This window comes from Lissotriton vulgaris, chromosome 4_1 (genome assembly GCF_964263255.1).
Source record: "Lissotriton vulgaris chromosome 4_1, aLisVul1.2, whole genome shotgun sequence".
In the NCBI taxonomy this organism is placed as follows: Eukaryota; Metazoa; Chordata; class Amphibia; order Caudata; family Salamandridae; genus Lissotriton; species Lissotriton vulgaris.
This window is the reverse complement of record NC_141691.1, coordinates 760278220-760296249: the sequence shown is the minus strand read 5'-3', so window position 1 is coordinate 760296249 and position 18030 is coordinate 760278220. Positions and strand designations below refer to the sequence as shown.

Here is an 18030-nt window from a genome sequence, read left to right as displayed (position 1 = left end):
GTCTCAAGTCCAGTGGCGAGAAACACAGCCGGAGGGCAAACTCGCGGGGCAGGGGCCGCCGGGGCCGGCAATCCTGGGGGAATATCTGCCCCGGGGGCACAACACCACTCCTCCACAACCAGTGTCGGACCGTAGCGGCCCCACGGGACGAGCACCCTCAAGCCTCGGACCTGGGCAGCAACTCGATGCCGGCTCCGCCTCCGTTTTACTCCTCCGTGCAGCTCCGCTCTCATCAACCACCTTCGGTCAGCTCCGCTCCGCTCGCGAAGACCCCTTCGACTCCTACTCCGACACCAAGGCACAGGCACTTCAGCGGGCCATTCACAGGCAGCAGGGCACACCGTCCGGGTCCCAGGCCCGGAGGTCTCGCGGCTCCCGGCTCACACACAGGCCGCCCAGCGGGCTCCGCCCCAAGCTGCTTCGGTCTGAATCGCACCTCCGAAGGGGCAGTCAAGGCTCAACGATCGCTCCGCACCGCCACCGGTGTCTCCAGGCTCAATCACCGCATGATCCGGGGGGGAATCAGCGGTTACGAGCGGTGCAGGGTTTCAGGGGCCCGGGAGCTCTCGGCAAGTGCGACCTCTCAGCCCGCCATCTTGGCCACGCCCCCCGGATATCCACATTTAGATAAATGTAGCTATCGCTAATATCTGGCACATCTCAGACCCCTCCAGAACCGACAATGGAGAACCTTGATCTATATAATTCACTAATTTTTGCCTTTTGAGTTTGAACCAGGAGGTACTAGAGTCAGCGCAGTGAGGTCCACCCGCACATAAGATGCGTAAAAAGTATATTTTCACCATACAGTTCTGGGAGTAGTATGTCACCACAGTTCCTAGCATCAGTTTTATTTTGGTAGGACCCCATTAGGGGTTGTCCGGGTACTACTCAAGCCACTGCTGGCAATGGAAAAACAGAAGAGCAGATGCCCTATACCAGAGAGCCAGCTTGTTTCTGAGAAGTGCTGGCACTCTCCAAAGTTTACTGGTTATTGTGTCTGCTTTCTGCCATACAAGAATAAAGGAATCTATAACAATAAATCATAAATACATAAAATCTCACAAATGAGTCTCTTATTATTCACGTTACTCCACAGAAATACAGGCAATAAAAGGCAGCAACACCCATAAGGCTCGAAGCTATGGTTAGCATCCCCATAAAGTGCAGGGACCTCTTCAGTAAAAGACAATAGAAAAAAGCATTAGCACCATATTATCCACATTCTCCTTCTGCCAAACACTAGTGGGACAGTACACCCCAAGTTGCATAAGACACCCAACAAAACAACAATCTCCTGTCAACCATGTTGGGCTACAGGATACAAACAGTAGTGTTCATGAATGCAGCAACTACTAATCAAGATCCTCCCCGAGTCCAGGCATACAGATTTTATAAGAAGGGGGTAAGCGGCATAATATCTATAGTTATATACGATCATATCGGAGCATAGTCAGATTCATTGGGTGGTTACCAGGCTCCTCGTACATGGCAATTGAATTAAAAATAAATTTATCATCTGTTCTAAAACAAAACGGAAATACGGCTCTGACAGAATTAATCTCATAATTTCTAAAAAAGAAATGGGGAACAAGCCACCTTTTACATGCTAAGACATGTTAAGTGCAATAGATTGTCCTTCCACCCAAAATTATAATCACAATATTCTTCACTTCTGGGAGGTCTTCAACATTTAACTAAGTATTCTCTTGTCGGCAAAGTACCCAACCTAAATTGGACTTCGAGTGTGTTTTTTTTGGGGGGAGGGGTAAATCGAATCCATATATACCATGTCAACGGAATGATAGTTATTGCTAAGATGGTGCCCCAATAGGTACTCTCCAATTAAAAGCATTGCACCTCTGGTGAGAAGTGCAGGCATTGTCGCTCTCAAAATAAGGAAGTGCAGACACTCAGTATCTGACAGTACTAGCCCATTTAAAGCACTGACTCGAACTAAGCCCAAAATGTTGACCAATTTTTTACATGCCCATCTGAGTTTAGGTGCTTCCTGGTCGTATATCACAGTTTGTCCTGTTTCCACTCCATGTGAGTAGCCGGAATTGCAGAGAGCTCATGTTGTAGGCAGGTGGGCATTAGAAGTGCTCTATATCATTGATTATTCAGTTGCTCCTGTGTACACTTGCATGTGCATTAACAGTAGGCAAAGGAGAAGACTAGTAGTGTACAAGCTTTCAAGAACAGTGGGAGCACGTCTTGAGCAGACCTACGCATTTAGCAGTGGTAACAAGTTCTACATATGCCTTGTGATCGGCCAGAAAGGGATGGGTAACCCTCTTGTGCGTGGTGGGCCCCGGCTTCAGGTCTTCTTGGGATTTAAAGAGGCGGGGCCTTGCCCCACTCTCCACAATCTTTAAGGGCGTGTCATTTTTCTTCACCATTAGGTGGCAACAGAACATCCCGTGCAGTACCCAATGATGACGACCAGATGAAGTATCAAGGACACTGCAGATGAACCTACAAGTTCTTGTGTGGAAAACCTACTGGGCTGTGTTCATATAACGCAGATCTCTCAATGGAAAACTACAGCAACCTTTTGGGCTTTCTAGATGGGCATGACGGGAAGCCAGCATCAAGGGCACAAGCAACAAGCTTTGCCAAAGTCAATAGGTCTGGAGTTGGCTGCCACACCCTTTTCGGTTTGCCAATGCTTATTTTGTTACGTCATTGCTTTTGTAAAACTTTGTTAGGGGAAGCTGGTGGGTACTCGCCAAGTTGAAAAAAGAAATTATTAAAATTTAAAAAAATGTATTTTTCTTAAAAAGCACACATTGGCATTGTAGCCTCAATGGAACTCCTTTTTGTGAGGATGTGCTCATGGCAAAAGAGCAGAATGCAGTCACTCTCAATGATATTGAGAAATGCTTGAAGTGGGCTCTCCAAATGCCCCATGCTGTACGAATAAGAATAGCAATTATTTGATGAGATTATTTGTAGGATTACTCAGAAGTAAAATGAAGTTGGGTTCGGAAAGAACTAGGCGACAAGACGGGACACTATGGCAATAAGCAGGGTACGGCTTATGGGTTACACCTTATGAAAAGTATCGATAAATTAGTATCTAAAGTGTTTTTCTATTAATATGAATTACTATTTACTTTGGGAGAAGGATACCTATTTGACACAACGTTAAGACTTAAATACTCGTTTGTTTCTAGTGGTTTCTGTTTTTCACATTGCAAATTTGGTTGGGAAATTACACTGTGCCTATTTGTATGCTGGTAAATTGTATTTCCAGATCTCATTTTATGAAAAAAATCTTTTTGTCTATTTTCTAGGACATTCAGAGTAGTGCTTGTGACAAAGACAATGGAATGAAAAGTACAAATAATACCGTACTTTAAAGGCTATGGCAGTGACCGGAGATCATTTTAGAGCTACAGTACAGCAACAATAAATTATCATTATGTAGGAACACTTTGGGATAACCCCCATTCACTGACACAACTCTCTACTGTAGGCACGTTATATGGTTTTGTCGTATGGAAGAACACATCGAGAGACCCAATGAATCTCTCATATGGGAAGGACTGTAAAATGCCTTTCTTCATTTCGATGGGATATAAGTTATATATTTTGAAGTACTTTTCTCCAGTGGTTTCTATTTCTTCTCTAAAAAATAAATACAAGTAAAAAAAAGAGGGGTAGTTTGGTCTTGTAGCACAGTTAACTTTGAGGCATGTGGGTTATCATTTATATTATCAAATCACTTTCTAGGACTCTGTTTATACACAGTGTGTGATAAGATAGGATTGTAGAATGCTCATGCCACGTAGGATTTTTTTTACTGTTATTGTGATATTTGGTTTTATGCCATTTTAAAGGATTTTATATATACATATAATGTTTGCCACTGATATGTGCACGCAATGCTTGTAATATAATTGTGTTAAATGTTTGTGATGTCAGCTTGCTTATAAGGTTTTTATCTTATATGTTTATAACTGCCTTGAAGAATTCCCTATGTTTTGGGACAAAACATGTTGGCTGTCTTTTTATTCCTGGGAAAATGAAAAAAATAAAGAAAAGAACACTGAGAAAAGATGTGTCTTGACATGCCTTCCTTTGGAACTCATGACATATTGCAATCTTGAGTGACTGTTCGTTTCTGTCTTCATTTCAAGCCTAGTAGGCAATTTAAACGCAATAGACTCACTTTAGTGCTCCTTCTGCCTGATTGCAAAATTATGTAGTATTAGGGTTTAATAACAGTTGACCCTGGAAGTGAGCATTGTTTTGGTACTGTGGGAACTATGCAGAGAGTGGCATTTGTGCGCCATTACCCTTCTAACTGTGTTATTTATCCCATTGACAAACTAATCTTGGAATGCTGGAGGCCAGGACCTGGTGGCTGGGGAGCACCCGGCATGGTGCCAAAACGCGAAGAATGGTGATCGCTTGCTGGCCCTGCCCGTTACATTTAGTTCTGGACACAATTGGTTTTTGGGAAGATCTAGGTCCCTCTACGCCAGACAATGGTAGAGAGAGAGACCCGGTAGGGCCATTATGACACGTCGGTGAAGGACAGGTCAACACGAGTGAAGTAGCAGACCAAGATCGCTCAGTTTTCACCCACTGAAGATGGGGATACCTCGACTGCTACTGAATCTTGTGGAAGTATGCAGGAATCGCAGGACTCTTCTGATGCCCAAATACCGGCAGCCACAGAAAACTCTAGACTCCACCCTGGAAGCCAAAATAGATACTAACTCCCGGGAGGTTAATTTACTTCTGGTGGCACTATAAAAGGTCAAAGAGAGTTCCTTAGAAACTGGTCAGAATGTGGCCTTCCTGCATGAAGAGGTGAGGGCTCCCAAGTCGAAGGTGAGCTCGCTATCAGAGATTACATGATAACGACAGAGTGGATGAGGCTGAAGGTCGCTCCAGACAGTGCAATCTGCGTTTTGTGGGTAGAAGTGTCAAATTCGGAGTTTGTCCTAGAACAACAGATTAAAAAGGTCCTTTGATCAGAAAGACTTTCATATTTTTTGTTTTGAAAAGGGACGCATAGAGCCTTGACACCCCCACCTCCGCGAACTGTAACGGCAAAAATACTTATTTACTGTGACGGAGATGCGTTCCTACTGGATGTTCGGAAAACTTTAGACCCCAATTTTGAGGAAAATTTATTTTTCCAGACTACGCGCAAAGGGTCTGCAAATTTCGACAATCATTTGCAGGAGTGAAGCAAAAGTTAAAAGCCTTGGAACTACAATATATACTCCTGTTTCATGCAAAGTTAAAGGTGCTGCATGGTGGCATAAAGGTGCTGCATGGTGGCAGGGCACCCTCTTACTTCACAGGGGAGGTCTGGGACCTGCATGAGGTCTGTGGAGAGGGTCAAATTTTAGCTCCAATAGATAAAGCCACTCGCTCCTGAGCCACACACGGACAGAGTTAGGACATCTGTGAGTAGATATATTAGGGGTAAGTGAGGGCCACCCATTCATAGTAACGAGTGGTGATAAGGCAGAAGGGTATATTGGATATGGAGCAGAGACAGAGGAGGTGGCGAGAGTCTGGGCTCAGGATGAGGCCGTGACTGACACAGTGGATGATTGACATGGTCGACAAAATGCCTGAGCTCCTTGAAACATGATGGGTTCCTCAGCTTTTAACAAAGAACTTTCTTGAACCCTACAGGAGATTATCCTGGGCTGGCTCCTGAGGGAGGTATTGCTACTAATTAATATAATCGGTAGCTGATAATGTGGCTGATGCGTTTTATTTTTTATGCTACTAAATCGGATATGCTTGGAGATTTGATGTAAAGCCTGAGAGGAGCAGCTATGAGGGTGAGTGGGTCAGTAAGGGAACCTTTTCAATCATCCTCCTCCCTAACTTTCTCTTTTGTGTGGTTAGTGGGTTGAATTGACATTGAGGAGAAGTCCTGCCCATGGGTCTTCGGTTTATGGGTGTTGGAGGACTAGTAGCAACCCCTGTTTTAGCAACTCTAAGTGACTATAGGAGTTCGTTAGTATAGTAGGTTAAAGGTTGGGGTGTGGTACTAGTGCTATTTGTAAATGCTTGGGCAGACATATTTAGTTAGGTGTGGGTTTACCTGGATAGAGTAAGGCGAGATAAAGGGATAGTTTTTTGCTTAAACAGTAACTGTTAGAGATGAAACTGGTAAGTGAAACATGCGACTGAACTACTTGGTGGGGAGGTGGTGCAATAGAGGAAGATAGTTTTAGTAGTTATGATTGGTTCTCTTAAAATGACTACATGGAATGTACACGGTCTGAACACATTTCTGAAGAAAAGCAGAGAGCGTCTATGTCTAAGATGACATGGGATATGAAACGCCACTTCCTCAAGGAGGAGGAGGAGGAGCAGTAACTGGGGTAAAATACAGGGACAGATGTACTCATCCACCTTTTTTTAATATAATTCTTTTTATTGAAATTTAACAAACAAAAATCAGCACTGAGGTAAAAGGTACAGGAAAAAACGACAGGCGGGAGGAGTTCAGTCGACGACATTTTGACAATAAAGAATTGCATTCAGAATAAAATCTAAGAGCTGTAGGTGATACATTTTATGGTGAGGACAAGTCAACATAACTAGCTCTGCACGGTGGGCTACAGATCTCCCCACGGTATGTGTTCCAGGCCCCCCAAATTATTGACCATTTCTTTGGGCACCCCCTTGCAACATAAACAGTTTTTCCCCGGAACATGCACCAATCCATGTTTTTCTTCCAATCCGCAAGGGCGGTGGGGGGCGGTTGGTGGCTCCCCACTGCTGTGCTATGTTCCTTTTAGCCAACACAGGTCCCAGCTTACCCAAGCCTTGCCCATTTTCCCCAGGTCTGTGGGTTCCCATACATTTAACAGGCATCTCTTCGCCTCAAGGCAGCTATCAAGACCCAATACTTCGCCCAGTATTGTGTGGAATGAAGCCAGTGTCTCTGAATGAGGTCACACTCCCGTATTATGTGCGTATATGTTCCTTCAGAGCCACATTGCCGCCTGCATTCACCCCCATCAGCCCGTCCCATTCGGTCCAGACAGGGCCCAGTGACCTTCACCCCATGCAGGATTTTTAGGTGAACTAGGCGTAGCTTTCCAGATATAGCCACCTCCCTTGGGGAGGATAGTGCCTCCTGCCATTCCTCGCCATCCAGTTTGATGCTGTCTCCTTCCCATTTTGCCCTGAGTCCCTGAATGGGGTCCCACTGCGTCATTGATAATTTTCTTGTAAATGAGGGAGATCGTTTTTTCTGGCAGGTAGCCATCAAGCAGCCTGTCCTCAAGAAGCGTGTAGTCTGGGAGAGAAGCGCAGTTGGGTATGTGCGCCTGCAGTGTGTGGCGGACCTGGAGGTAGCGGAAGCGTTCTGTATTGGCAAGTTCATACTTCTGGTGTAGATAGTCAAAGGTCACCACTGCTACCCACACCCATAAGTCTGCGATGATCGAGATCCTGGTGAGACCCCACTCATCAAAGCCCTTCGACTTCCAAAGATCACATAGAATCTCAGAGTCCCAGAATGGCATGGCTGACGTCAGTTTCCGTCCCCAACCCAGGCTCTTGGGGGCTGTATGCCAGACATGTAGCGAATGTTTCGTCGGTGCAGTCAGGGGGAAGCACTTTGGCCTAGAGTAAAGCGCTCTGTAGTAGTTCCCACCTGGGAGAAGCCACCGGTCCATAGCATAACCTGGATCATCCACACTGCGGTAGGTGCCATGGCTGATGGCTGCCAGGTGTTCCGCCCAGTAATATTTCTTAAGGTCTGGGAGGCTTATTCTATCATCATACCAATTAAAGGCGAGTTTGTGAAGCACTATTCGAGGCTTCCCTTCCCACAATAATTCCCTCTGCATACTCTCAATTTCTTTAAAGTAACTCGCGGGCACTGGGTCTGGGAAATTTTGTAGCACCTAATGGAATCGAGGCAAGGACATCATCTTGAAAAGCACCGCCCTGCCCAGCAGAGAGAGAGGGTATGCCTTCCATGCGGCAGAGTCCCGCTTCAGCCTTTGCAGTGGCGGGAGGAGGTTACGGCTGTAACAGAGCAGGGGGTCGAACATCACATAGATTCTCAAATATTCAAAGCCCTCAGTGGTGATTTGGATGGGACAGTCTTTAGGGACCGCAGGGTGGCCCCCATGCAAAACATAAATGGGAGACTTGCCCCAGTTAATGGAGTAGCCGGAGAATCTACCGAAAATTAAAAGGATATCAAAAACCACAATCAGCGATTTTGTGGGAGCTGCTAGGAAGAGGAGGATATCAAGTGCATATAGCAAGAGGCGGTCCTCCCACGATGGAGTCCACTTCAATACCCGTTTAACAGGGCCTCTCCGGATCCATGCCGCTCGGGGTTCCAGCGCTAGGGCGAACAGGAAGGGAGAGAGTGGGCAGCCCTGTCGGGTTCACCACAACCTGAGCCAAGGGTCTGGAGTATAGGAGCTGAACCCACTGGATAAACCCCTCCCAGAATCCCATCTTCACGTGTACAGCAAAAAGGTAGGGCCATTCTATAGTGTTGAATGCCATTGTGGCATCTAACAAGACTATGACTGCCAGTTCTTGTATCGTGTTCAGTCTTCCCATCATGCCATGCACTCTCCGCAGGTTCAGGGCTGTGTTGCGGTGCGGCATGAAGCCCGACTGGTCTGGATGCACCAGGCCACCTATTATTTTAACTAGGCGATTGATTGGCCAGTAATTTAGCAAGAATTTTGGGTTCAGCATTTAGAAGGGAGATTGGTCTATATGACGCACAGACCAACCTAAGTTTGCCTTCTTTATGGATTGTGACGATCGTGGGTGTTCGCTGGTCAAGTGGTAGTACCCCCCGTTCCCTACTTTCAATGAACATGGACCACAGATAAGGGGCCAGTTTGTCAGGTTCCAATTTGTACAGCTCGATTGGAAGGCCGTTGGGGCCCAGTGCCTTGCCCACCTGTAGGCATCTAATTGCCGTTGTGATTTCATCGTTTGTGAAGTCACTTTCTAAGAGTGCTCGCTCCTCAGTTTGCAGGATAGGAAGGGCAATATACTTGAGCATGGATTGGGAGTCCTCTTCCGTGTAGCTTGTACATGAGTGATAGATTTAGCAATAATGGGCAGCAAACGTGTTAGCGATGGCTTGCGGGTCTGTGAGCAATAAATCATTACTGTCAGCTATCTCCAGTACCAGTCTAGACGCCATCTTTTTGTCACGGAGATCGTACACCCTGCCTTCGGTTTCTCTTGCAAGGGATTTTGCTCTCTCCGTAGCTATAGCCTTGTATTCGTCTTGTTTGAGCTGTAAGGCATGGACTTTTTCCTGCGTTACTTCCCCTTCTAGTATCTCTTCCAGTCAGAGGATTTCACTCTCTATTGTTACTAGGTCCTTTAGCCTATCCTTACGTGCCCCAGCTATTAGGGAAAGTGCCTGCCCTCGGATCACCGTTTAAAACGCCTCCCATAATGTATGAGAGGAGTCAACAGTGCCCTCGTTTTCCTGGAAGTATTGGTCCATCGCCTGCAGCAGAGCCTTACGTATCCCAACTTCTCCGAGATACCAGGGGTTGATGGGGGCTATTCTGCCCTCCCCACCTTGTCCCAGCGCCATATAAACCCATACCGGGGAGTGGTCAGTTATGTCCCTCGTCAGATGTCTAATTTCTCAAATAGATGTCAGCTGAGTTGCTGGGACGATTACGAAGTCAAGACGGGAAAAGCTATTGTGTGCACCTGAGTAGAACATGTGCTGGACACTGTCGGGGTGGAATGGCCTCCATGTATCGGTTAGGCCGAGTATATCCAGAAAATCAGGCAACCATTTGACTGCTGCGCCAATGTCTCGCGGGGGATGTCTATCTAGAAACCCGAGACCACAGAGTTAAAGTCCACTCCCATCAACAAAAGGCCCTTCGGCAGTAAGAGCAGCACCGCCCCCAGGTCTTTGAACGTGCGAGATTGCAGTCCCAGTGGGACATAGACAGACATGCAGGTGATCGTGTGCCCCTCCTACTGTCCTGTGACACCAATGTATCGCCCTAGGTAGTCTGCCCATGTGGATTAGACAATGAAGGGAAGGGAGCCCCGCATCAATATACCCACACCTCAGGAACCAGTGGTGAAGCCTGTGTGTGCCACTAACTTGTAGCCCCATCTGTTGAGTGCTTTGCAAGTATTACCCACTAGGTGGGTCTCCTGTTTGAGGACTACATCTGGGGCATGCCTCCTAATGTATTGATACAAAAGGGGGTGGTGATGGACGAGGCATCTGAACCGATCAAACACTCACACCCAGTCAACAGATATGGGTTTGATCCATCACCGTTCTTTAGCCCACTCTGCCACCCCAGTTCAGACATGGCTATAAGCAAATCAGTTTGACCATGTGCCAATGGCTGGACTGTTCCCATGAGGCACAGGGTCAGACTGATTTGCATATGGCCATGTCTGAACTGGGGTGGGAAAGTCGGCTAAAGAACGGTGATGGCTCAAACCCAGATCTGTTGAATGGGTGTGAGTGTTTGATCGGTTCAGATGCTCCGTCCATCACCACCCCGTTTTGTACCTCTTTGTTCGTCATAAGTTGGCAGGGTATGCTCAGACGTGAGTCCCTTGCTCACTTTGCCACTGGATTCAACCAAGCCTGGCTGAAGACGGCTGTAATGCCAGAAACCGGTTCTAGGAAGCTTGAATCTGGCCCAGGAAAGGCATGGCTTGGCAGTTCGGGCTGGACTGTTCCCATGAGGCACAGGGTCAGACTGATCTGCATATTGCCATGTCTGAACTGGGGTGGCAGAGTGGGCTAAAGAACGGTGATGGATTAAACCCAGATCTGTGGACTGTGTGTGAGTGTTGGATTGGTTCAGATGCTCCGTCCATCACCACCCCCTTTTGTACACCTAATGTATTGAAGCACAACACATGTCTTGATCTTGTCCCGCAATCCGTTCACATTCCAGTTCAAGAATTTAAGATTACAGTCCCCATGCATTTATACGTGAGTGATATGAAGTCATCAGTTACCCCCCCCCCATAGCATTGGCTGCCCGTGCAGATTTAGGACAAAGAAAACAAACAACATTGCCCCAACCCCAACTACCCCCTCCCTGCCCCCCTGCACTCGGGCCTGAAACTGCCCATGATTTAACTTGCAGAGTGACCGGTCGCCTAACTAGGAAACTAAAAGTAGAAATGTGGGGGTGAAAGAGTTGCTACATCCTCCCCCCTCCCCTCCAAAAACAACCAGTGTCTCTTACGCTTGTCGGGAGGGGCAAGTCATTCGAGTCATTCACGGTCAGTTGTTATCAAGCCCTGAGAGACAGTGACCGCCCCATGAATTGATACCTGAGGCCCCTGCCAATGCAGGGGGCCATACAGCTGCATATTAAGGTCCGAAGTGCCCCTGGCATACGGACTCTCCTTGTCCAGACAAGGCCGCTAGTCTCTCTGGCCGGGAGTATGGTCTTGGTCATGCCAATCCTCTAGCCAGTCTGATGCTGATTGCGGGGTTTCAAAGAAAGAGGCTTAACCACCAGATTCCACCTGGAGGCGCGCAGGGAACAGCATAGTGTACTTCAACCCCTTGTCCCGGAGCGTCGTCTTCACCGCCAGGAAGGAGTAGCGTTGCTTCTGGAACGCCTGCGTGAAGTCAGGGTAAAAGGTGATCAGAGCGTTTTCGTACTTGAGCGGTGGGCCGGCTCTGGCATGTTGGAGAATGGTGTCCCGGTCGCGGTAGTTCAGCACTCGTGCTAACATCAGTCGTGGGGGAGCCCCAGGCGTCGGTCATCCCCCCGGGACCCTGTGCACCCTTTCCATCACAAAGAATTTTGACAGGCCTTTAGGCTGGAGGTGGGTAAGTACAAGTTCTTCGACAAAGAGGTCTGGAGCCTGCCCTTCTGCCCATTCCAGCACTCCCAGAACGCAAACATTATTGCGGCGGGTGCGTCCCTCATAATCGTCCAGCTTACCCTCAGCAAATTTCCTAAAGGACTGCAATTCGTGTGGCTCAGTCTGTAGGTGGGAGGTGTCGTCTACCAGGCTTGTGGCGGTGATCTCCAGCTGTTTGACCTTTTTGTCTATCTTCGACAGGTCTGCCCGTATCAACGTGACGTCTGTGGAGAGTACATCCATTCGGTGTTCCATAGATGACCGCACCCCAGAAATGGCCTCCATGACATCTTTGAGTGTGAGTTCCGAGGGCTGTTCCTCCGTTCCACCACCCGCCTTATCCTTGGCCCGCTGGTCTTGGGGTGAGGCCTTCGGTAGTGTGTAGCGGTCCAGCTTATTCTGCTTGATCGTTCTTGACCCCTTCGAGCCCGACATTGTGGGTGGCTCAGGCAGTGTCAACAGCTTCTTTGAATAGGTGCCCCACCCGTGATCTGTGGAGTTCACCGGCGGTGATTCGTCAATCGGGGGACGTACCTGGTTCCTGTGTTACCAGTGTCCTTGTTTGGGTGGGGGAGGCGGGACCCAAGAGTAACAGGTCTGCGCTCCCGGCCAATCAGGGTAGCCCACTGGTGTGCTCGGATATCAAGTGCACCCAGTCCCTGGAACCAGGCTGCAGTGATACACGATGGAAGCGCAGCCCCAGCCGCGTCAGCAAAGTTCCGATCCTTAGTCGCGCTCTAGTCTTCGGGTGCGGCCTCAGTAAATCCGCAGCACTGGACTATTTTGGCACCAGGCCGGCTTGGGCAGAGTCAGTTGTGTTCTTGGGGGCTCTCACTCATCCTCGGCTGAGACCTTGGGCAAAAACTACAATCTCGGGGGCACAGAGCCTAGTTACTGGTAGAATGCGCTCCACACGCGTACAGCAGGACGAGTGGGTGCTCTCACCAAAATAGGAGGTCCTGGGGCAAATTTGCCTTTCTGGCCAGGCCTCCCGCTGGCGCACAGTCGCATCTGCCGTGCTTCGTTAGGCTGTCGGCTGCTGCATGTACACCACTGCTCGGCTGCCGCTCGTGTGGAGGCCTCAAACCCCGGTCGACAGATCTCCAGATATCTGGGGCGCACCGCTGCCATCAAGGCGTCGGTAGAGTCAGCAGGGGTTCCGGTTAAAGGTCCAAGGCTCGGAGAGCAGATATATGTGGCGGATAGTCGAGGAGAAGGGATTCAGGATGGAGCTAGTCTATTAGCAGGTGCCATCTCGCACTGCTTCGCCACGCCCTCTTCATCCATCTTCTTGAGCTCTTCAAGGGAGTGTCAATCTGGCTAGGCCCAAATGTATCTTTTCTGATGAGATACTCTAAGGCAGATAATGAGGGGAGATTTGTTCCGCTATATGGAGTCTTGGATGGGTCTGAAGCATGTCATCTGAATGTGTCTGCCCCAACACTGATAAAGAGTTGTATACCTCCCTGGGGAATTAGCTTGTCTCCGTTGTGGATGCCTGATGATCTGGGCTGGGGAATGGATGTCCTGAAGATCTGGCAGGGGACTTTTAATTGCGTTCTGGGTGGACAATTAGACATGTACCAAACCAAATAGGACGGCATTAAAACCTGTCTGTAGGGAGTTCTCCTGTCATGCCATCGTAAGTATAGTCAATTGGACTGATTCCGAATTACTTTAACACTCACTGATAGGTTTGGTGCTGCAAGATATCTGGTACGGTTTATATGCAACTATGCTCCATTGGTCGTATATTATAACAGCTGGGTAAGGTCCCATATCCCCCTCTGGAGCCTGAGACTGGAGGCCCAGGAGGACATGGTCCTTTACTCTGAACTAGGGGAAGTTCTGTGAAACTTCTTACAAAATAATTGGACCACCACTGAAACATTTAGAAATAAATGGAAGACCCTTAAGGTAGTGGGAGGGCATGGGGGCAGTGTCTCACAGAAATTCATGGTACACATCGACGTCTAGAGAGCCACGAGACAGTGAGGACGAGCTGACACGATTTCAGGGCCTTACACCAGACTGGGCTGAGGGACAGATCATTTGTTTACTCAGCAAGATTATAGACAAACTTCACAGAGAAGGTAATAAAACAGGTTGATTACTAGCATAGCTTCTGAAGACAGAGCAGCCAAGACCCGATGCTAGCCCTTCCTATGTCAGATGGCACAGTTGTATCGACATAGCTCAGCATTAATGAGAGACACTGTACACACCTGCCAGTGCTGTATAAGGAGCCTGCGACCCAACCTGCAGCACAGGTATGCGACTTCCTTGATTTAGTGTCTATTCATGAGCTTAATAGTGAGCAATAAGTTGAGTTGGAAGTTGAATTGCAGGTGGATGAATTGATAGAAGCCATCAAGGGTATGTCAAAATGTAAGGCCCCGGGCTCTGATGGCTTAGCCTCAGAACTTGATCAAACTTACCCGGCTCAACTCACCGCTGTGCTTCTGGCAATGCTAAATTAAGCCATACTTCTTCAGCATAAGAAGTATGGCTTCTTTCTTCTGCATAGAAGGCAGAACAATTCTGCCTTCCCTGAAAGAAGCAATAATAACTATGCTAGACCCAACGGAGGTGGGCTCTTACAGACATACCCCTGCCGATGATGAACGTAGATGCGAAGGTACTGTCATAGACTCTAGCAACAAGTTTACAACAGGTTTTTCACAGAATTGGTTAGGGCAGAAAAATGCAGGTTTATGCCAGAAAGGGGAACTCACATGAATCTGATGAGAATCTCCCATGTCAAGCATATGATCCAAAAGAAGGTGATAGAAGTCACCTTAGTGGCACTGGATATTAGTAAAGCACTCTGTACCCTTTGATGGGAATATATATGGACAGTGTTTGGACGAATGGGATTTGGACCACAGTTCTCAGGCTCAGTATAACTTTTGCACATTATAGCGGCCCGGGAATGTACCAGAGGTCTGGTATCTGAGAAATTTGATACGAAGATAGCCATAAAACAGGGTTGCCCTCAGTCTCCCCTGCTCTTTTCCTTGGCAATGGAGCCATTGGTGATATACCTATGGAGCGAATTAATGGAATGGGGAATATGGGTGGCAAACAGCAGGCATACTGTTTAATCTATAGAGATGATGTCCTTGTCTATTTAAAGCACTCACAAAGGCCAGTGCCTCTCCTGTTAAGGGTACTTGAAAATCCACTAACGCCTCCGGACTCTGCATCAAATGACATGATAATTTACTTGGTAGGCAGAGAACTGACAAGCCTACCTGAGGTGGAAATACCATGGGAAACACATGTTTCACACTTGAGCTTTAAGGTCACACATACCATTTAACATCAATACATATAAATACAGATAGGATCCTTTGGGTTGTCAATAAAGTTTTCGAACTTACTAGTAATGGTTATGGGCAGGATGGCACGTAGTAAAATAGTATTCTTGCCAAGTATATTTGCTACAAAATACTATGTGCAGGATATCTCGATCGACCTTCCTGGAGCTAAATAGCCTCCTGATTTCCTTAGTGTTGGCTGGCAAGAGAAGAAGGGTCAGATTTGAGACCCTAACATTAGATAGGCAATGAGCGGCGTGGGTATTCCAGACTTACAACTGTATTACATTGTTTGACTCCTGCAGTATGCAGCACTGTGGTGTGCTGAGGAGCAGAATTGGGGGGGAAAATATTGGAAGGCATGGTGGAGGGGAATGGGCTCCTTAAGTAACATATGAGCATCTCCCAAGGGGTGAGGGCATGCCCATTAACAGTGCAGCAGGTCTCATAGCCTTGGGAGTGGCCATCATTAAGCAGGTCCTAAGACACCTGCCCTATACCAAGTTACTGAATATGCAAAATACGATTAATGGCTTGAAGGGGGCTGTCGGACATTAGGAGTCTTGTAACTAGATGCACATTCATTACTTTTGAAGAGTCACTGCAGACATTCCAGCTAGGGCTGGAGCAGTTTCTACAGTCTGAAAAAGTCTCTAGAACAGTATGAGAGATCTGCACCAACTTCCCTGCTGAACCAGTGGAGTTGTATACACTGACGCTGATACTAGATGCAGGGTCAAGCAGAAGTATGATCTCTCCTGTAGCATTAAAGGAGGACCAAAAGTGTAAACCTTTGTGTCCTTAATAGAACTGAAAGTTTCCGTTCCGTCCGCTAGGACAATTTTTATTCTCAAACAAAATTTGGAAAAGAAAGATCAAGTGGGAAATTTCCGCAGCACACATATTTCTTGTAATCACGAAAAGGAAAAGTTGAGTAACTTTGCAGATGATTGTTCTGGCTTCCTCATCAGTCTATCTGCTGGTAGTCTTTTGTCCTAGCTAGTCTTTACACTTTTCCTACTGCTTCATTTAATTCTTCCTGGCTTTTGTCGGTTTTTAGCAGGCTATACCAGATTCCCATCCATAACAACTTTAGGTTTCATGACTCAGCTTGGGCCTCCCTTCACCCATACCCCACTCTTAACAACGCAACAAAACATTAAAGGGAAGGAAGACTCTAGCATACATACAAACACTTTTGAACAGCTAAGTGGGAGATTTTGAAAAAAACATCAGAGAAATGAATTCCCCATTGGCTTCCATCTGGAATTTTCTCTGCTTCAATAGGAGACAACCAAAATGAAGCCACATTTAGGAGTCTCCTGCCTTGAATCCGGTCTATTGACATGTATGCTCTAACTACCTACGGGATTTACTCCTGCAATAATTGATTCCAACACCAGATGTAGTAGCACTTTATTGAAAGATTGTTTGAGACAATCAAGAAAAAAACTGATCTTTTCTTAGAAATCTAGCATTTCACTTGATTTTGAACAAAGACCTTAAGAAAGTTCCAGAACTACCTACAGACAGGCGCCGACTGATTGAAAACTTACTGAAATTCAAATAAAGGACTTTGAGGGCCATCAGCCATATGTTTTCTGTCAAAGCTAAGCACTTGAATTATTTGTACAAGTCTAATTAATGAAAAAAAAATCAATGCATGTTCACACCACTTAAAGTGCCTCTAGATGGACACTAACAGCTAAAACTTGAGCAGACATAAAAAATACGGCAATGAGAAAAATCTTATTACACAAAAGGTCCTGGATGCACTTTAAAAGTGGCCCTGGGAAAATGTAAGCTAACAAACCGAATGTACTCTGAAAACTGGGGTTAAGATACATGAATGACCAGTAGGAGTAGAAAGATATCACAAAACTTATGGCAGGTAAGAAGACAACAGCAGTAGCAGCTAAAACTTGGTTGGCCTTGTTACCCCTGCTCGCGGATGTCATGAAGACAGCAGCACCAAAGAAACCAAACTAAGACTAGCATGCAACAGACTATGAAAGTAAAGTAGCCCTGCAGCCACTCAAAAGCAATTAGGATGCAGTTGATGGGTTAAGTGCTGCATATCGGATTAACCTTGTGATGTTACTTTGAGTCTAAGGGTGCTTGATGTCACTTCTAATGCCTCTGGCGTTTTAGTCAATTGAAGTCCATTCTAAAAAGAGATGGGGAGAGGTAGATATTACAGTCATACAAGAGAAGTAGTGGGATGCCTAATATGGATTTGCACCTACCTACATCTTCGCTTGCAAACCTCACTAGCCGCCTTGCCACATACAATGGGTCCTCACCACCCTCGAGCATCCTGGCCAGCCAATAAAGCGACGCATTTTCATCTGAACCACGCATGGATTTATGAAGAGCAGAGATGCTGTTGTAATGTTCTTCACCTTCAAAAGAAAGAGAATGATTTGTTAATTTGCAGTGGAAGCTAAGCTAAGAAGCAGGCGATGCAGCTGTGAGCAAAAGATTGCCATATGATTTGGAGCCAGACACTAACATCAGCTATCTTAATTCAGAGAATACACATAAGAATGCGTAGCTTAACACAGACTCTAAAAACAGTAAGGACCACCAGGGAAGGACTTTCTACATTGCGTTCTATCAGCATTTTTTTAAGCATGCCACATCACAGCGGGCACAGCAGTATATCAGGTCATGCCTGTTACAATCAAACTGATTCAGCTAACAGTCCTTTTTTGTGAGTTGAATATGTGAACTGCTTGTGCACTGGATTCATACACGTTTTGAAGGAAAAAGCATGCCTGTATGCTATTCAAATCCTAAATTGCACGCAATCATAATGTAATAAAGTACTTGTAACATGGAGTTTGTAGGC

General features: G+C 46.7%; 1 protein-coding gene across 2 annotated transcripts in view; it reads right to left on the bottom strand.

Moving 5' to 3' along the window:
* WRNIP1 (WRN helicase interacting protein 1) overlaps positions 1 to 18030 on the bottom strand; it is a 488996-nt gene that overhangs the window by 77254 nt on the left and 393712 nt on the right. Inside the window, exon 5 of one of the 2 annotated variants that reach the window (XM_086965069.1) lies at positions 17426 to 17581. The exons of the other annotated variant lie outside the window; for it this stretch is intronic. Within the exon in view, the coding sequence (XP_086821195.1) occupies positions 17426 to 17581 (156 nt within the window). The remainder of the gene's footprint in view (positions 1 to 17425; positions 17582 to 18030) is intronic. 2 annotated transcript variants of the gene reach the window in all.